The sequence below is a fragment of the Saccopteryx leptura genome, chromosome 1 (assembly GCF_036850995.1).
Source record: "Saccopteryx leptura isolate mSacLep1 chromosome 1, mSacLep1_pri_phased_curated, whole genome shotgun sequence".
Taxonomy (NCBI): domain Eukaryota; kingdom Metazoa; phylum Chordata; class Mammalia; order Chiroptera; family Emballonuridae; genus Saccopteryx; species Saccopteryx leptura.
The window spans coordinates 349,843,618-349,863,376 of record NC_089503.1 but is presented as its reverse complement, the minus strand read 5'-3'; the positions used below and the strand labels follow the sequence as shown (position 1 = coordinate 349,863,376).

Genomic DNA, 19,759 nt, shown 5'->3' with positions numbered 1-19,759 from the left:
GGAGTTTATCCTCCGAAAGTTCTTCCCCAAACAAACTTAGTTCACACTTGACTTTAGTAGCTTCAATCACCTCACATTTAGGTTTATTGTAAAGATTCTCAAATAAAACATCCAGGGCTCATGATCATATTCAAAAAACATTCCTGAATGTTAGATACACATAAGAGACTTCTACACTGATGGGGGCAGAAATTTTGTATTGAAATAGAGAGCAATTCTGCAATGAATAAGGACAACATTGTCTGAATATGTCTTATACACAGGGACGTGCAAATCAACATTCTTACAAAACATATATTGTTCATCATTTGTTTACCTTTGTTTACCATGATTGTTTATTTTCATAAAGACATAAATAAAGGTAGTCTGTAAATTTACTTTTTCTTAAGTATTCTGATATTTTCCCTTATTCAGATTAGAATTTCTGACTTCTAAATTACTACTCCATTTACAAAGCTGAATGGTACTATGAATTGAGGACAGATTGGGCAATTTGTATGAACCAGTGAAGAAATACTCTAAGACAGTTTCATAATAAGACATTTGTACTTTACAACAAAAGCCCATATTGACAAGGTTTAGCAAGGATTTTGCATTTATTACTGGCGAGTTTAACTCCCATTGCTAATTTGCTTTTGCCCTAAAATTCATTTTTGCTCACTCATTTTGTAATTAATATACCTGCTTTAATGCATCAAAGTCAATCATTTAATCCTCAGACTCTGGCATGTTTGTGGTTGCATTCTCACAGGCTACCCAGCATGACACCAAGACAAGCCTACATTCATCAGGAAATGACGTTTCGCTGAGACTCAGTGCCACACCAACAACTGGCTTTTGTTCTGGGCCAGCAGCCATGGCAGGAGGTACAGTAGAATCGACAGCATTCATTTGCTGAGCTCTAAGATGACAAAGTTACTTACAGATTCCGAGGGTCTGGAGCCAGCCACAGGAGAATACACAATGCGATACTGCTGCACAGGCCCCGGGGCAGGGTCCCAGCGGACATCCAGGCTGTTGGGCGAAGGGTTGTACACTTGGACGTTTCTCGCCAGCCCTCTCTCCACTGAGGAAGGAAAAGCCAATGCATATTTCTTAAGTTTGTTTATAAATGTTGAGCTTTTGTTATCACTTCTCCAGAACTTACACTCTGTAAAAGGATAAAATATTATCCTTCTGAAAGTTCTAATGATCTATATACAAAAGCAGATTTACACTCTCCAAATCCAAATTTACTCAGTTAGCCAATTATGGCCTTTGTCTATATAGAAGCTACCAGTAAAGACAAGCTAAGAAATGTAATAGTGCTGTGTTGGCCATAAAGGGACAAGGGATAAGGAACAAAAACCTGGAAAAGAAGCTTCAGTTTTCCAACAAAGGAGTTAATGGAGAGATAGAGAAGAGGAATTTCATAGTTGCTAATTTTATGAATGTCTTCCATAATTAAAATTAAAGGCAAAAGGAGGGAGAAATAAGATCCCCGGTCATCTGCTCCAATAGGGATTTAGAAAAACACTAAATCTATGTATTAACCCCAAACTGTAGGTTAGTCAATATCGTCTTTTTAGACCACTAATCTTTTACCAAAAGAAGCCATCCATACTTGCTTCATTTTAGCCATTAGAAGGTATCTTTTTAAAGCCAAAGAAATATTTATAAGTATGGACAAAAACCTTAAGCAATACTACAAGGAACAATAAAACCACTATAAACTGGTTTTTAAGAAGTTAATGGCAAATGAAAGCATACAGGTTTTTAATGCCAAAGGGCACTTCCTCAGCAAACCAGAGAAATGTAGAAATGTACAACCAGGTAATGTGATGAATAGATTTCAACAATTCACATTATAAAGCCAATTATAAAACACTGCTTTATACAAATCTATAAAGCACAAAGCAAAGTTCAATGAATTTTTGTCAGTGAAAGAAAATAACCAAAGTGGCATCCTAATGATTGTATACACATTTATAAATCTTGAAATTATCATTTCAGAAGACAAATGTCATTATAAATTTTTTTATTTCATACACTAATAGTAACTGATAATAGTGAGGTGAATTATGGGTCATTTTTATGTTTTTGTTTTATTATTTTGAATTTTCCAAATATTTTTCAATGGGCCTATATGGCCTTTATAATGAAAAGGCTAGATTTTTCTGCCTTCTTACTTACAGGTCTTTCCAGTAACTGAGGTGCGCCCGCCATCACCCTCAGTGTAAACAGGAACCACAGTAACAGTGTAGGGGGTGTCGGGCTGCAGATTCCTAAGAATGGCATAATTGGTATTCCCAGGGATTGGTACCTAAAGATTTTAATAAAACATAAAGCACTTGATTTGAAAAACTTATAAAAGAAATAACACTTCAAATAGTAGAATACTCAAAACACTAACTCAAGAGCAAGTCAAGAAGCAAGCACTGTAATACTGGAATATCATGCCCCCACACAAACTTATAAGAGGTTATGAAGACTTCTCTAGGCCCCCATACTCACCCTAGGCTCCCCCTTTAGAACTTCTAGAATGAGCAGTTCCCTTCCCCCAATTCCCCCCATCCCCATATCACCCAGGCACCGAGGCACCAACCTACTCTCTGTCAAGTTCTATTAAATGAATATAAACTTCATTAAGGCTAAAACAAATCAGTTAGCTCCTTTAGCTCCACTTTTAAATCACTCAGCTACAGTTCAAACAAACATGCATTTTTCACTATAGAAAATAGTTACCATTTCCTCTGGACCACCTGCTGTTGGTGCATAGAAGAGCTTGTACTGGCGAGGGTTCCCCTCTGCGTGGTCCCAGCGAACACTCAGAGAACTGGTGGAAGGGTCATACACTCTCAGGTTCCGCACGGTATTCAGAGGTTCTGGAATGTACAGAAATCACGTTACAGTATGATCCTCACAACCAAGCACCCACAAAACACAGGTTCGGGCCTTGGCCAGTTGGCTCAGTGGTAGAACATCCACCTAGCATGTGGAAGTACTGGGTTTGAGTCCCGGTCAGGATACAGATGAGAAACAACCATCTGATTTGTTTCTCCTCTCCTCTCCCTTCCCCTTCTCTCTCCCTTCCTCTACCGCAGCCATGGCTTAATTGATTTGAGTGTGTTGGCCCCCAGTGGTGAGAATGGCTCCGTGGTGCTAAAAATAGATCCGTTGCAAGCATGGATGCCAGACAGGGTCAACGGACAGATCCTAGTTATGGTGCATGCAGGAGTTTGTTTCTCTAGCTCCCTCCTCTCACTTAAATTGAACACACACACACACACTCACACAGGTCCAATACGTCCCAGGAACCCTAGAACATAGCAGGTACCCCATAGTGGGTACCCAACGAATATTTGCTGAAGTAGTGAATAACGAAAGGTTGTCTGCAATAATCTGACACATGTCTCATCTCTCCACAAGATATTTTGGCCTCAGAGCATTTTTTTAATCTTAGAAAATAATGTGGTTTTCTCTACAAACAGAGACAGTTAACTCCAAGCAATGATATTAAAAACAATATTATTTTAAATGCATTTTTAAGGAGTAAAACCCTGTATCACCTCCGTGTTTCCAGATAAAGATGTGGTTTCATTCCAAATCCTTAAAGAAGCTGCAGGAGCCTGAGTTCACTTACTGGTCTTGCCTCTTCCCGTCATCCGGCCTCCCTCACCGTCAGCATACAGGGATGACACCGTGATCGTGTAAGGAGTGTCAGGCTTCAGTTTCTGCAGTAGCACACTGTTCTGTCGTCCTCCTACTGTGGTCTGGAGTAAAACAGGAATAAGTGTTAACCTTGTCTCCATCTCACTCGTCTCTTAGAAAAAGCTCTTTCTCTTTCTACAAGGGAGCGTGTGAGACTCCTGCCAAGATCTGGAAACATGTATCACAGTGAAAGTTTAAAAGATATGGCATAAGGCCCTGGCCGGTTGGCTCAGCGGTAGAGCATCGGCCTGGCATGCAGGGGACCCGGGTTCGATTCCCGGCCAGGGCACATAGGAGAAGCGCCCATTTGCTTCTCCAACCCCCTCTCCTTCCTCTCTGTCTCTCTCTTCCCCTCCCGCAGCCAAGGCTCCATTGGAGCAAAGATGGCCCGGGTGCTGGGGATGGCTCCTTGGCCTCGGCCCCAGGCACTAGAGTGGCTCTGGTCGCGGCAGAGCATCGTCCCCTGGTGGGCAGAGCTTCGCCCCTGGTGGGCGTGCCGGGTGGATCCCGGTAGGGCGCATGCGGGAGTCTATCTGACTGTCTCTCCCCGTTCCAGCTTCAGAAAAATACAAAAAAAAAAAAAAGATATGGCATAATTTTAAATGTAAATTATGCACCTTAAATCACAGAAAGGACTCTAAGCCTTACACTGGTGACCTTAAAAAGATATTTCCACTTGCTTGCCACCAGCCCTGTGAAATTTCATCCAAAGCACACTTCACAGATCTCCTCCCACAAAGGCATTAATCGTACGTGAGCTACAAAGGAAATTTAAGGCAGCAAAGACTTGACTGATAGCGGAGGCTCTGCAGCATTCAGTTTTATTATTACTCTTTTTTTTTACAGATGGTTTTTATTTGCTTTAGCAACACATTAAAATGATTCAGCAAAAGATCTAAAGTTTTTGGTGTTTCCCCCAAAACATTGCCACTCTAACAGCATTAGCTGTGTAAACTACGTGACAGAACACACTTACGCAGAAGTTCCCAGACTTCTTCGTGGGGAATGATACTTTTTCAGTTTTTACCAATTACAGAGGTTTTGGCATTTTATTCATTGCTTAAGGCTATCTAGCTATCTTGTTGAAAGAAAATTTGTATGATTTGTTAACAGTTTACCGAATTCAGATGTTTGTGCCATACTAATTAAAATCACATGAAAATGGCATGCTGCCCATAATGAGTGCACATGTGGATGGCTGAACGTGTTAGCACGGTCCAGATGTTCCCAACATCTCACCCATCCTTTCAAGTTCCAGAGGAAACCTCAGTGACTCACTGTAGTCATTCTAATAGAAGCAAAATGAACTACAGTGGCTAATTTTAATAAATTTAATATTTGAGGTGATGAGAGAAAAGTATCAATTGATACTTAACAATCTGAAAGCATCCAGTTAATAGAACTAGCCTTATGAGTAAGCAGAGGGGTATCTGCTTACTTCTTCCGTCCAACTCTCCAAGATTATTCTAGCACCAATGACTCATTACTTTGATTAGTTCATGGATTAGCACTGAAATGAAAAAATTCCTAACAATAACAAAGTTTAAGGGATCATCAGCTAATACTTTCCAGAGGATACACTTATGAGACTCTATCTAATTATAACAAATAGCTAAGAGACAGTAAAAGAGATTGAGAACAGCAGTTGCGGGGTCAGTATTACGAAGAAGAGAAATGTTAAGGTCAAGTTTATCCTGCTATATAGTTTTACCTACACCAGGCCTGGGACAGAAAAAAATAAGTTTTGTTTCCGATATTAAAATGTCAATCCAGGCCCTGGCTGGTTGGCTCAGTGGTAGAGCACCAGCCCTGCGTGTGGAAATCTCAGGTTTGATTCCCGGCCAGGGCACACAGGAGAAGTGCCCATCTGCTTCTCCACCCTTCCCCCTCTCTTTTCTCTCTATCTCTCTCTTTCCCTCCTGCAGTCAAGGCTCCATTAGAGCAAAAAATTGGCCCGGCCACTGAGGATGGCTCCATGGCCTCTACCTCAGGCGCTAAAATGACTCCAGTTGCAATGGAGCAATGCCCCAGATGGGCAGCACATCACCCCCTAGTGGGCTTTCCAGGTGGATCCTGGTCAGGTGCATGCAGGAGTCTATCTCTGTCTCCCCACTTCTCACTTCAGAAAAATACAAAAATAAATGTCAATCCATCAAATGTGTCTTACTTTTTATACAAACCAGAGAGATACAGTTGGTATTTAGTTTATTACTAATAATCTATTGAATTCAAATAGACATATTCTCAACCCAAATATATCAAACTACCTAAATCAAATTAAATGAAAACCTCAAAAGACCAAATTGAAAGTTACATTGAGGATGAGAGGATTTCTGGTTCAGCTATACCCACTTTTCGCTATGTACTATCTGAAAACTTTGACCACACCCCCTTAACCACTGCCAGCAGCTACCTTTGCTAACACCTCTCACTGCTTGCTGGAGAAAAGCAAGTCGGAAGATTAAAGGTTGATAACTCATAACTCTCTAAAGCTACGTAAGGAAACATTATAGCCCCCAAAAGAGCCAACAGAATACTAGACCTCACCAAAAGCATCACTCCATCTGTGTAAAAATCATGGTACTTCATGAGCTAGGATAGTGCATGCAGTTCTAGTCACGTTTCATACAAATCAAGCTGGAGAAGGTTGAAAGGCAGACAATTAAAGTGAGCAAGGTGAATGGACAACAGCCCTGTTAAATAAGGGAAGACTGGGAAAATAATAAGGACTAAAGCTGAGTTTACAGTCTTGCCATCTTTCTCAGGAACCTCCATTTAGATAAATATAAAAATGACAAATAGTATGAATCAGAGAAGTAGATATGCAGACCTGGAAACACCAGATCTAAGAGATAACTTATAACACATAAAAAAATAGAATAATGGAAGTTTAGGAAAATTTCAGTACTTAAGACGGATAGATATGGATTGAAAAACTACCTAAACTCGGAAATCTATTATAGATATCTTCATGAATAATTCAACACTAACAGTTCCTAAGGAACATGAGGCTGCACAGAGGCACCCACCTGTTCTGTGAGGTTGCTGTGAAACAACTCTCACCTCCAGAGTCTCCACCACGGGTGAAGTCCAGTATTTCCTTCCAATAGAGTAAATCTTGCAGCTCTCAAAATAACAAGTATGACTAACTAAAAACTGTGGGTGAGAGCAATCTGAAGAGGAAAAAGCAGATTTTTTTCTAAGTAATAGTTTTTACAAAACAAATTACCGTTTGTTCAGTGCCTTCGCCTGTTGTGGGCTGGTAAGTGATTCTGTATTTCTGCACACGACCACTAGCAGGATCCCACTTAACGGTCAAGCTGCTGGATGTTGCATTGTACACCTGAAGGTTTCGTGGGCCACTTTTTGGAGCTGAAAGAAGATTGGTGAGAAACATAGTAAGCACAAAGGACAGTACCTCCCCCTCACCCCCGCAAAGTATGCACTGTTCCCAAGGAAATCAATACAGCTATATACCTTTAGGTTTAGAACTAAATTGGTCATTGAATCCTACATAACTGCTTAGCAAATAGTAGCTAAGCAAAGTTTTTCAAGAAAGCCTTTTTAAAAGAGGTCTCAATCAAACACCTTCCAATTTAAAAGCTTAAAAGCAGAAGGCCTGTTTGTAATGCATTTTATTGCACTTTCCCTTCATTCATTCATCATTTGGTCATTCATACAATTCAGCAAATTAAATTCCTACCTGGTGTTGGTAAAGGTATCACACGCTCTAAAAAAAAGGAATTTAGGAAAATATTATTAATAAAGTTATAGCTCTATGTCTTAAATTCATTTTAAAATAACAATGTCCTGAAGGCTGAACACTTACGTGTGCGTTCACTGCCCGTCAAATCATCACTCTCTGACTCATCGGGATAGATGGCAGTGACAGAAACTTCATACAGAGTGTTCGGGTTCAGGTTTTCAAACACCAAAGTATTTTCATCTCCATTTAAGATGGTCTTAGGAAAAGAGGAAGAAAAAACAAACCCACACAAATAAAGTCACCATGTATACGATACACTCGAGGGCAGTCTGTTGACAGTATTTAGCCAGATGTTCCTGTTTTGATTCATGCCATGAGTTCGAATGTCAATAGAAGGAACGGATGCTTTTCTGGCAACAGAGGTATTGCAGATTTCAGACAAGATTTCCTATAATTAAATAGGACACTAAAAAAAAAAGAAACAGAGTTAACAACACTACCTCCATCTTATCTGAGCTTCCAAAAGGTGCCCAGGTTACTCTGTAGAGAGACACATCTGACGCTGCGTGATCCCAAGTTCCTCTGAAACTCTCTGTTGTTACTTCAGAAATCTTTAGGTTTGTTGGGGCTGGCACCGTGCCTGTCGTGAGAAAAGGCAGGACTAATTTTTTTAATGTGAGCCACAAATTTAATAAAATTAAAATGCTTTGTTTTATTTTACTAGACGTAGAAAAGCTGGTTGAAAACATGGCTTAAAATCAAATATCTCCCCAATTCAGCTGATTTGAAAGAAAACTATAAAAGAGAGCTCTGAACACTGAAAATAGTATATGGATATAATAGGTCATTATTAATTTTTTATTTCTTATAGGTGATTATTTATATTATATATATTAAAAGGGTGATTTTTTTAAAAGGTGTTATTTAGTAATACTCTCCTAATTCAGTGGTTCCTAGTCATTTTGCATTTCAGACTTTTTGAGAATCAAATGAAAGCCATGGGCTCTTTCACAAAGCAGAACACAAAAGCAGAAACTTTAGCATATACTATCAGAGAGCGCAGGAACCTGCATGGTCCGTGAAATGTTATGATCTAAGTAATCTATGCAATAAGCTTTTCCTACAGTCACTAACCTTAAACACGATGTGAAGCAGACTATAACTAAAGAGAGGAAAAGCCACAGAGTGCTGATGACTGCTGAAATCCCACTGAAAAACCCCTCCTTAACCAGGCCCTCTAGTTAGTTTGCAGCACAAGCAGTTTGGAATGTCCGTCACCAGTCCTGAACTTTCCCTGTCTATCTCCTGGTAATGAAAGCCAACTACACAAAACCCAGAGCCATCAAAAATTTGTTTCTAATAATTACAATGAAAGGGTCCATTGAGATAAGGAGAGTGGTACCACTTTCACAAGCACAGTTGCCATCAAAACATCTGTTAAAAATTAAATGGATGAACAAAATAGAAGCAGAGACATGGATACATGGATGAGACTGACAGCTCTCAGAGGGGAAGGGGGTTGGGGAGCTGGATCACAGAATGTGAAGGGATTAAGCAAGAAAAATATCTCAAAGACACAGACAACAGGTGGTGATAGAGGGAAACACGGTGGGGGTAGGGGAGGTGGGCAAAGGGGAGGGGCAATGGAGACAGATTTTGCTTGGGTGATGGGTATACACAATGCAGGATGCAGATGTTATTTTATTGAGTTGCACACCTCAAATCTGCACCCAAATAAATTGAATTTAAATCTTCACCCAAATAAATTGAATTTTAAAAAGTTGGCTAAGGACAGACTTTGGATGTATCTAAAAGTTATTAGGCAATATTAAAATTAAAAACATATTAAAAGTTTTCATTTAGTGTACTAAATTAATTACCTGCTTTCACTAGCCTTTTTTCCTGACTTCTTTTTCTCTTTATTACACATGTTTATGCAAAGCTGTCACTATACTCATATGCATCAATTGTTGTCTCTAGCCACTACCCTCATCAGGTAAGAACTAATGTCAAGAAGGCAACTGAAATTGCTAAGAGATATCGCATGGTAAGAAAATAGCAGAAGTAGACACTGCCTAATACTAAAGAGCAGACTGTGACATTTCACAAGAGACCCTGACCATGTACAGACAGCTGGGCACTAAAGGAGAAACTCTGATCTAGTGAGGGAGTTCCTGTATAAGAAGTAAAAGTTCCAGACTACAGCCCTGCCCCCACCACAAGATTACTACATAAGGCAGGGCAAGTCATTCAAATTCTTAAGACCTGTGTTATCTGCTACGAAGGCTACCAGCCACATGTACTATTGAGTACTTGAAATGTAGCTACTCCAAATTGAGGTGTGCTATAAATATAAAACATACATCCTGGATTTCAAAGGCTTATTATGAAAAAAATTGTGAAATATCTTAATAATTGTTATACTGATACATATTGAAATGATAATATTTTCGCTGTGTTGGGTTGAGTAAAACACATTATTAAAATTAATTTAATCTGTTTCTTTTTACCTTTTAATGCGGGTACTAGAAAATTTGAAATTACATATGTGACTCCCATTATATTTCTTCAGAACACATCTGGCTCTAGACCTAGATTTCTTAACTACTATTCAATTAGGAAATTATGGGCTGAGCACTGTGCCATGCACTCAAGATAGAGAGTTGAACAAAATAATGTGTCTCTACCTTCACTAGGAGGGAGCAAGGGGAAAGGAGAATAAATTTAAATACAACAACACTCAATAATAATCGGGTTAAATGCACAGAAGTACCATGGCGGGAGAGCCTGGGGTCCCTCCGAGAAGTAACCGGATGGAGCAGGAAGGAGGATGAGGCAGGGTGTCCTGCATCTCCCCACCTTCCCACTGAGGAAGGCTCTCCCTCCTCTGACATCCGCGTGCACACAGTTTGAGTCCACACACCTCACCTTCCTTACATGATCCCGTGAACTCTTAATGAATTTTATCTCTACAGTGAATCCATAAACTGTTGAGCACAAAGATGCTTATATTTTGTTACCACTGATAGCTTTTTACTTATAATAACATGTCAAAAAATATTTGATAACTAACGCAACTTTCTCAGAGAAAATGTCCAACATACATCAAGAATGTACTTTCTCCCTCATTCCCCCAACCCCACACATAGCAGTTAAGTATCTAGAAGATGAATTAGTGACTGGCTGATAGAAAAACAGTAGTATATAAATTATAAAAGACATGAACATAAAGGTAGAAGAGAACAAAATAAATGAAAAACAATCGATGAATGCAAACATTAAATACTGGCTAAAATAGCATTAAGAAATGAAATGACCCAATAAAGCATGATCACAACTTACGGGTCGTTTCTTGAGCAGCCACTGGGGGAGACTCCCCCTCGTCATACACGGCAGAAACGCTGACTGTGTACAGAGTTTGTGAGGTGAGTTCTTTGAGAGAAGTGCTGGTCCGTGATCTGTCCACCTCTACCTATAACACAGCAGTGGAGCTATTTCACAAAGTGTTCAGTTTTGACATCTCTGTTAACTGTGCCTCTAAGCACAAGTGCATAAGAACAGTGGCACCAAAAAACAAAACAAACAAACAAAAAAAACCCAATGCTTTCCGATCTGCATAAGATAAGAATCCAGAAGCTGGAGACAGTTCATGTTTCTGAAGTGGAAAAAGAAGTATGTACGAGAGCCATATCTGACATGGTAAATGAAGACAGTCTATTGATTCAAAAAATCTTAATCATTTTCCACTTGCTTTCCTTTGTATCGCTGCCTCATTTCTTCTGGACATGTTGTCCGATGCATGATCTCACTTGCCATGTACAAGAACCCTGTGAGACCCACTGGCTATTGTACCCCTTTTGAATTTGAAACCCAAATTGAAATGAATGTGTGCACATGGATACATTAGCTTGTTTAATCCAAATGACCGGTAGTCAGTACTGGGTGCTTAGAGAAACTATTTTTGTATTCAAAAAATGCCCCTGAGATTCCAACATTGATGCCACCACCCTAGCATGCCCAAGTTTTAAACCCATTCACTAGTGAAGCCCTCAGTTTGTTTTCACTCTGAATCAGGTCGCCATGGAAACAGCTCTCCACCACAGCATCTACTCAAAAGCACTCACTGTCAAAAGAACACTCCTCTAACAACATATTTATACTTTCTCTCTGTCCTTTTCTATTGTCCTTCTTTCCATTCTCTGACAAACTCTCCAATATCCCCTGCTAGCTTTTATTTTTAGAAACATTTTGATATTTTTTAGTAATTCATAGAAGGCAGAGCACCATATGAGGGCCTCTGGATGAAAAGGAAATCCCATCTCAATTCTATAACTATCTAAGGGGTGATGTTTGGAGATTATTATCATACAGCAAAACATTTTAACTTAAATCCAAGACAGTCCAATCAGTATTCAAAAGGCGCTTTATTAACATAATCTTTCAACACTATTTTAATAAAATGACAATATGCCAAACATGCTAACAACTATACGTGTTTAGGTTCTTTTGTTAAACCTACTAGGAAAACAGATAATTCTAAACCCATTCTAATCTCCAACCTACCTCTTTGAAATCCTCATCTGGTGTTTTGTAGCGAACAATGTATTTACGCACTTTTCCAGGCGCGGGTTCCCAATCGACATTTATAGTGCTGTGGGTCACATCTGTGAGTTTCAGATCTCGAGGTCTGGGTAACGGCACTAAAAAGATGCATGAGAAATTAAGTCCAGATGGAACTCTCAACCACCTAACTCTAAAGAATCCACACAAGCTTTCAGAAAGTTGTTTGGAGAAAGCCTAAAAGTATGCAGCAAAATAACTTTTAAAAAATGGTTATGATGATAAGAGCACTATGATTCTACCAGGTAGAGCTGAATTATTCTTAAGAAAACTTTTTAAAAATAGGATAAATTTAAACTTTTACACAACTCTACTTCTCATTTACATGTTAATTTCTTCTACTCTATTTAAATAAGCACTTACTTGCTGCTCTGCTATAATAAATCATAATCCACCATAAATTCATAACTGTTTCTTTACCAGGTATTTAAATTGGTTAAAATAAAAAATGACACCATAAGAGTCAAGATCCTTTAAGAATATTGATAGAAATGCAGCTGCTAACAAGAATGAAGAATGAAGATGGGCCAAAAGTAAGCATCCAATAAGCTCATATGAAAATCCACAAAAGCCTAAATGGTTGGAAGAAAATATAAGTGATAAATTTTTACCAAGTAAACAAAGATTTACCTCAAAAAGAATGGGGAGGAGGATCACTAATGAGGAGGTTTTGTTTCATTATATGAAACATCTCACTCTTTCTAGCTGCCCATTTGACCAATTTCCTTTGTCTCTTACTGACGCTCTGGACATCTGTCTTCCTGAATCTCTCTTTCCACCCCCATTTCTAACCTTCATCCCTTCGGTGTTTCTATTTCTCTGTGCTGCCTTCCTCTATTGTTAAAGCCCAGCCCTGTATCTCAATCCATGGCCACATTTGTCTGTCACCCTATATGAGTCTTCTCCCTGAGAACTCTTAGAACACACGTCTTCACCCCTGGCTGGCTGCCAACTCTTTCCACCTGCCATTAACCCATTTCCACAAAACCACCAACTCAAAACAGAACCCATTTCCACAAAACCACCAACTCAAAACAGGATCTAACATATAAAAGAAGATTATTTTTTGTCCATGAATTTACACTGCTCCACCCAGCAGGGACTCTTTCTTTTTGCTGCCCCATCATGCTTCTGTCTCAGCCTCTTTTTCTCCTTGAATATTCCTTCCAATATTTTTATTTCCCTAGAAATGTGGGCTGACACTCACCAAATTTAAGCCAAATCATCTACCCCAGCGTGCCCACCTCAACAAGCATTAAATCAAACACCGAGCTAGGTCAGGCAAAGGTCTTACGTGCAATTATTGTCACTTTTCAAGAAAACTGTTAGTGAAACAAGGAGGAAACACACAAAAATGGGCTGAATAGCACATTGAAGAGAAGTGCAAACCAGGATGGAATCCACATTCTTTAGTGCTTTGTATTACATATTGGTGCATCACCGGCCACAGTGATGGGTCTATAACAAATGATCAAATATGTTTTGGGTTGAGTTAACTGATTAATACACTTAATTGAAACAGACTTATTCATATGTGCTACAGAGATTCTATAATAAAAATTTGGAACATCCTAATCTTCAACTGAATATCTTTCTCCAAAACTACACTCACCCAACATTCCATTCTCGCCAACTGTATTGCATCAATCTACAACAAAGTCAGTTGTAAGATATACCATTATTTTATGTTCAATGCTCTGATAGACATCTGGCCAAGAACTGTAGGACAACATTAAGTGCAAGACACATCTCAATACTGGGCATGTTAAATGTAAGGGAAAAAATGTAAATCCTAGAATCAATTTAAGATTGCCATCAGTCTAGCACTAATTTTAATTCTCAAATTTGATTATGTATGTAATAACGTTATAATTTATGCACAAATACACAAATAATCAAATTATGATTAGCATCACTGGATAAAAGAAAAGTTTTAACAAAAATGTTTACAGCACAGGAAAGAAGGGAAACTAGCAATGTCTTACAGGTGACTTCCCGAGCAGTGACAGGTTCGCTAGTGAGGTCATGCAGGGCGGCCTGGACTGTGATCTTATACTCAGTGTTGGGAGAGAGGTCAGTCAGCTCCATGTCGTTCACTGCTGGCCCCACACGCATCTGCATACGGACATGCCGAGGGGAAATCAGACATTCAAATCAAACGTTTCCACTTACTGGGGACAGCCGATTACAAACCATTTGTAATTATTAGATTATATATAACACAACTTTTATTTTTTATTTTTCTGAACAGTATTTTTTTTTCATACCAATATTTTCTCAAATGTGTCACAGGGCACAAATCTAATTTTCAACTTTTCTGCTTTTTGAGTAAAGGTATAAATGAGTTCTAAGTAACTACAGTTAATGAGGACTCTGAACCTACAAGGTCTCAGAAAGACTCAATGAAAAAGAAACAAAATATCTCTTACCTCTTTGGGTTTTTTAGGTTCTGTGGCATTGAGGGGTTCGTAGGACAAAGTGTAGCCAGTAGCCCCTCCCACTGGCTGCCACTGCACGTGCATGGTGGTAGGGCTAACATCATAAATATTCAGGCTGACCACAGGGACAGGCACTGTTGGAATGTAAAAGCAGAGATCAGTCTAATTCCTGTCATTCTACTCATTTTTATCATTGTTGTTCTCACTTAGTCAATTTATATTTGTATATGCTAAACAGAGAATGAGTTGCTGTGACAAATCAGTAAGAGATAATATCCATTCCTCTCCCCCTAAAAACTCCTATCTCATCTTCATTGCCATCTTATACTCATGACTGTATGTTGCAATTATATCATAGAAGGAAGAAAACTTAAATTTGAAATAGCATTCCAGTGAGTCCATACGGAAGCTGAAATAGATACCAATATCCTGAGATGTCAGTCTGTTTCTCTGGAACATCTCTAATTTGACTATTTTCACTCTTCAATTATAGAATTTCATATATAAGAAAGCAACACAGTATTTTATTTCACCTTGTTTTAAAATATATATATATATTTAACTGAGAGTGTCACACATTGCTAACAGGAACTTAGAGGATTTATGGGCTTTTTGAAATCAAGCCAATGAAGCAAATATATATAAAGTCTACAGTTTTCTCCTCACTTAGTACCCATATAGCTTTTTATTTTTGCTCAAAGATAGAGTTTAAAATTTTAAGAAATTATTAAATTAATCCTGCATATTATGAAATACATTTTTTTCCCATTGCCTGTGGTCTAATATAAAGGGAAATAGAAGAGATAAAGACCTAAGGAACCGACTAGTAAGTAGAGTCAGTTCTTGTGTTGGAGACAGTGATACCTACTCCTTTCTCTTATAAGTGGCCTCCCTTTCCCCTGGAGCCCAAACAAAAGAATGGGTGAAAAAAAGAGTATTTTCATGTGGTCTCAGAAACCCTAACAGGAATAGGTATGAGGAATATCTCTCCTAAAAGATCTACTCAAAGTCAAAGCCATTAGAACTTCTCTAGTAAAGACCAGAAATCAAAGGCCAGGAAATAATGAGATCACATTGTCAGCAGGAAGATCTGGCCATGAACAGAATGAAAATAGATCAACTCTGTACAGCTTTTCTTCCTAATCTTACTTGCACTCTTCATATGGTGTCTTTTTTTAAGAAGTGAATAACTCTAGGAGAGAAACTTGGCCCTCAAGTTATCTATAGCTGACTACCCATTGCACCAATGGGTTCCACAATGGCAGGAGCAGCCAATAAAAGCAGACACCCACTGAGTATTTATTGAGCACCTACACAAAGAATGTACTTGGTAAATATTTGTTGAATGGCTATTGAATAATGGAATGATTTGGAAGACTGACAAAATCCCACATGAGCTGTCACCTTTTTATCTTAAAAAGCAAAACAACATTGGCTCAACGGTAGAGCATCGGCCTGGCATGTGGAGTCCCGGGTTTGATTCCCGGCTAGGGCACACAAGAGAAATGCCCATCTGCTTCTCCACCCCTCTCCATCTCCTTCCTCTCTATCTCTCTCTTCCCTTCCCACAGCCAAGGCTCCATTGGAGCAAAGTTGGCCCAGGCACTGAGGATAGCTCAATGGCCTCTGCCTCAGGCACTACAATGGCTCTGGTTGCAACAGAGCGATACCCCAGATGGGCAGAGCATCGCCCCCTGGTGGGATTGCCGGAGGATCCCAGTTGGGCACATGCGGGAGTCTGTCTCTCTGCCTCCCTGCTTCTCACTTCAGAAAAATAAAAATAAATAAGTAAATAAATTAATTTCTTTTTAATCTGACTTACAGGTTTTTTCTGCGCCCTTCAGAGGCTCACTGTATTCATCTTCTACTACAGAATACACGTTCACAACATACTCAGTTTCAGGCTTCAGATCCTTCAGTACTGTGCTACTTTCCAGTCGGCTCACATAAAACTAGGGGAAAGAAATTAAACAATAACATGTTATATTCATTTCCCTCTTTTCTATTATAATTACAAAATAGTTCATTGCAATGAGCGTAGAAATTATATTTCAATAAGACTATTGTCTTTTGTTTTTGCAAACTACCAGATTACAATGAGATCTTGGATAATTCATATAATTTATTCTCCCAGCTGTTGTTTCCTTATTTGTAAAATGAATGGGTAAAACTAGATCATCTTTAATGTTCCCTTCTAACTTTGTGATTCCAGTATAAACTCATAAACAAACCAAGCATCCTCTAATTAAATTTTAATTAAAATCATATTGATATTCTTCAGTTCTTAGAGACCATAAGAATTTAAAGAAAGCTCTATCCCTTTCAGTAAGCCCAAGTGGAAGTGCTTACCTAGCAAGAAATAGAAAACACTATCGCTGACTATTCCACACTGCTCTCCAACCCTCTTGCTCCTCACCCAACATTTTTCTCAGAACCCTAATGAAGAGGACCCAACCTGAATATCAGGAAGAAGTAGATTGTAGGCACTGTCTACTCACTTCTTGGCGTTTCCCTCCAGAAACTGGGTAGTATTCCACCTTATATCTGTCCACACTATCAGCAGGAGGTGTCCAGCTCACTCTAAAAGAACGATGAGTTCGCTCAGAAATAACTAGATTGGAAGGCGCTTCCAAGTCACCTACACATGGAAATAAAGTACATACACTTTTTTCATTACTACATCAAGGTGAGGAAATTTGCAATTAGATTTAAATGGTATTAGTGTCCAAATTAAGTTTGTACAAACCTTCTTTCACATTCTAAGTAGCTACCGTAAATCCTTATAGAGGTTCATTGCCCATAAGATGTCCCTGAATGGGTGACCAGAGGGTTCTTCAGTCTCCAAAAATTCAAACCTGAGCTCAGTGCTTTCATTAAAACTTGATCCCACTCTTCCTGATGGCACCACCAGTTTACCAGTCACCTAGTCTCAAAGCCTCTGAATCATCCTTCGGATACTTTCTCCTCTCTCTAGTTTTGTAATCAATTTATAGTCTAATAACTTTAATAATTTGTACTCAATATAAATCCTAAATTATAATCAACAAATGCGGATTTGGGATCTGGCAATTGCATTGTCTCTATCACTAATGGCATCACCCAAGTTCGTTGCCTTCATTATCATTTTGCCTATTAGTACTCACGTTTCATCTCCTTAACTACAGGTTGCGCTCTATGACAGCTGAATTGGTTTCTTATTTCTGTTTATTTTCCCTACAGAACCTAGTTCAGTGGGAAGAGAAACTAATCACTTTCATACTCAAGAGAGAAAAAAACACAACTAAGTTGTTTTTTTTTAATTTGGTTATATCATACTGTGATCCTGTTCTCTGTGGGTATATATAGGTGAAATGACTAATGCAGAAAAATATCTGAAATAAATACCAATGAATATAAAACTATTAAGCTCTATCTGACCACTAAGAAGATGTGCCAAGTAAAAATTTAAAGAGAATTAATCCAGTGACTTAATGAGAATGGCAAATCATTCTTATGTAAATTCTTTCTACTTTTTCCGTAAGCCAAAACTGGAGAAAGCATTTCCATTCTTAGTATCCTAACCTTGGGTCATAATCAAGCCTACAAAATTATCAAGCAGTTTTACTGTGTGGGAGACTAGAATGAATGCAATTATTACACAGCTGACAAAAAAAAAGGAAAAGAGATAAAAGATGTTTTCATCCCTACTCAAAGTTCTCTTCAACTAAATAAAACTACAATTTTCTCAACTAATCTAGAGCAAGAAGCCTACAAATTCTGGCTTCCTGGCTGGTCCATTTCTCTAGGGAAAAGGTCAGTCTATTATTCAAAACCCAAAAAGCAAATCTATAAAAAGTTTGAAGCAAGAAATTCAAGAAGGAACAGTCAAACAAACATATGCCCAGTCCCCAAAGCATGTAAACCACTTTACCACATTATTTGTTAACTTCATTCCAACTTTTCCAAAAACAGAATAAATTCATAACAGACAGTCTTTACTATAATCTACATTGCCATTATAAGTGCTCAAAAGAAACTTTTATCATATGATACCATTAATTTTTCAAAAACCTTCAATTTTGGTGCTTACCGTGTTTTATCCTGTGATTTATATAAAGTAATCATTTTGCACTACCCATTGTCACTATAAATTCAGTTCCGTAATTTTATTTCTAAAATTTAATTCTCTTTCAATGCTTACATTTTTGTAAAGACCTCTAAAAGCATCTTTAACCACTTGACCCTAAGTAATTTAACTTCTCTAGTCTCAGTTTCCTCACAGGTACAGACAGATTATGTCATTTCTAAAAGTCCAAACTCTAAAATTGTTATGTCTCTGTATATTTAAGAGTTACACGTGCAAAGTATCAAATTTGTTCATCCATAGTTGAGGCAAAGCAAATCAGATATGAGACCCCTCTTTCATTCCAAGTCAACAAAAATTTACCAAACTTCAGAAAAGTCAGGAAACAACCAGCTAATAGAAACTTTGTAATTATAGAGTGAAGATGCTTTACAAGAGAAAATGTTACACTAGAAAAGAAAGCACCTCTCTTTCTTAATCCCCATTTGTGTGCCTGTGTGTGTGTGTGTGTGTGTGTGTGTGTGTGTGTTTGTCATGTGCAGGCACATATAACTAAAAGTATCCTCAAATTAGCTAGGAGTCATTTCTAGTTTGATTCCATCAGAAACAAATCAGGGACTAAGCAATGATTCTCAACTGGGAGTGTATTCTTCTCAGCAGACATTTGTAAAATTCTGAAGATATTTTTAGTTGTACAAACCTGGGGATATCACTGGCTTTCAGGGTCAGGGCACATGAATGTTACTAAACATCTCATGATGCACAAAAGAGTCCCCTCCCCTCACCCACAATAAGAATTATCTGGCCCAAAATACTATAGTGCTGAAGGTGGAAACCTGGGGCTAACCTTACCTGGACCCTTGACACTGTTACACAAGTTAATGGTGAGGTCGTCTACAATCCTGGCGAGTGAGTCAAAATCTGCCACATTGTACGCATGGACATCATCGGGATCCGTTGCAATCATCTTTAACTCAGCCTCATCAGCATTTTTAATACCTCAAAAAAATGGATACATACAAATTAAAAGCAACACTCAGGTGCTTTTAATAGAACGAAGCAAAATATTTTATCAGTTACCTTTATATAGTCAGTGTTAACCAGAACATATATATGATTTTCCTCAATAAAAAATGATTACCAACATATAAAATAGAAACAAAAAATAATATAAACTGAAGTATATTCTGAATTAACTTCTTCTAAATGCTTCTAAAAATCATTTCTCCTCAGTGATTTTTA

The 19,759-nt window shown here is 38.4% G+C and overlaps 1 protein-coding gene across 3 annotated transcripts in view; it reads right to left on the bottom strand.

The window, feature by feature from the left end:
* The window catches only part of COL12A1 (collagen type XII alpha 1 chain), a 128,589-nt gene that overhangs the window by 60,869 nt on the left and 47,961 nt on the right, over positions 1–19,759 (bottom strand). For all 3 annotated transcript variants that reach the window (XM_066359013.1, XM_066359016.1, XM_066359014.1), the window contains 15 exons: positions 19,370–19,516; positions 16,953–17,092; positions 16,277–16,406; positions 14,446–14,588; positions 14,002–14,131; positions 11,960–12,096; positions 10,739–10,868; positions 7,897–8,036; positions 7,520–7,652; positions 7,394–7,420; positions 6,920–7,062; positions 3,623–3,752; positions 2,725–2,864; positions 2,173–2,302; positions 924–1,066 (listed from right to left, as the gene is read on the bottom strand). In XM_066359013.1, the coding sequence (XP_066215110.1) occupies positions 924–1,066; positions 2,173–2,302; positions 2,725–2,864; positions 3,623–3,752; positions 6,920–7,062; positions 7,394–7,420; positions 7,520–7,652; positions 7,897–8,036; positions 10,739–10,868; positions 11,960–12,096; positions 14,002–14,131; positions 14,446–14,588; positions 16,277–16,406; positions 16,953–17,092; positions 19,370–19,516 (1,943 nt within the window). The remainder of the gene's footprint in view (positions 1–923; positions 1,067–2,172; positions 2,303–2,724; positions 2,865–3,622; positions 3,753–6,919; positions 7,063–7,393; positions 7,421–7,519; positions 7,653–7,896; positions 8,037–10,738; positions 10,869–11,959; positions 12,097–14,001; positions 14,132–14,445; positions 14,589–16,276; positions 16,407–16,952; positions 17,093–19,369; positions 19,517–19,759) is intronic.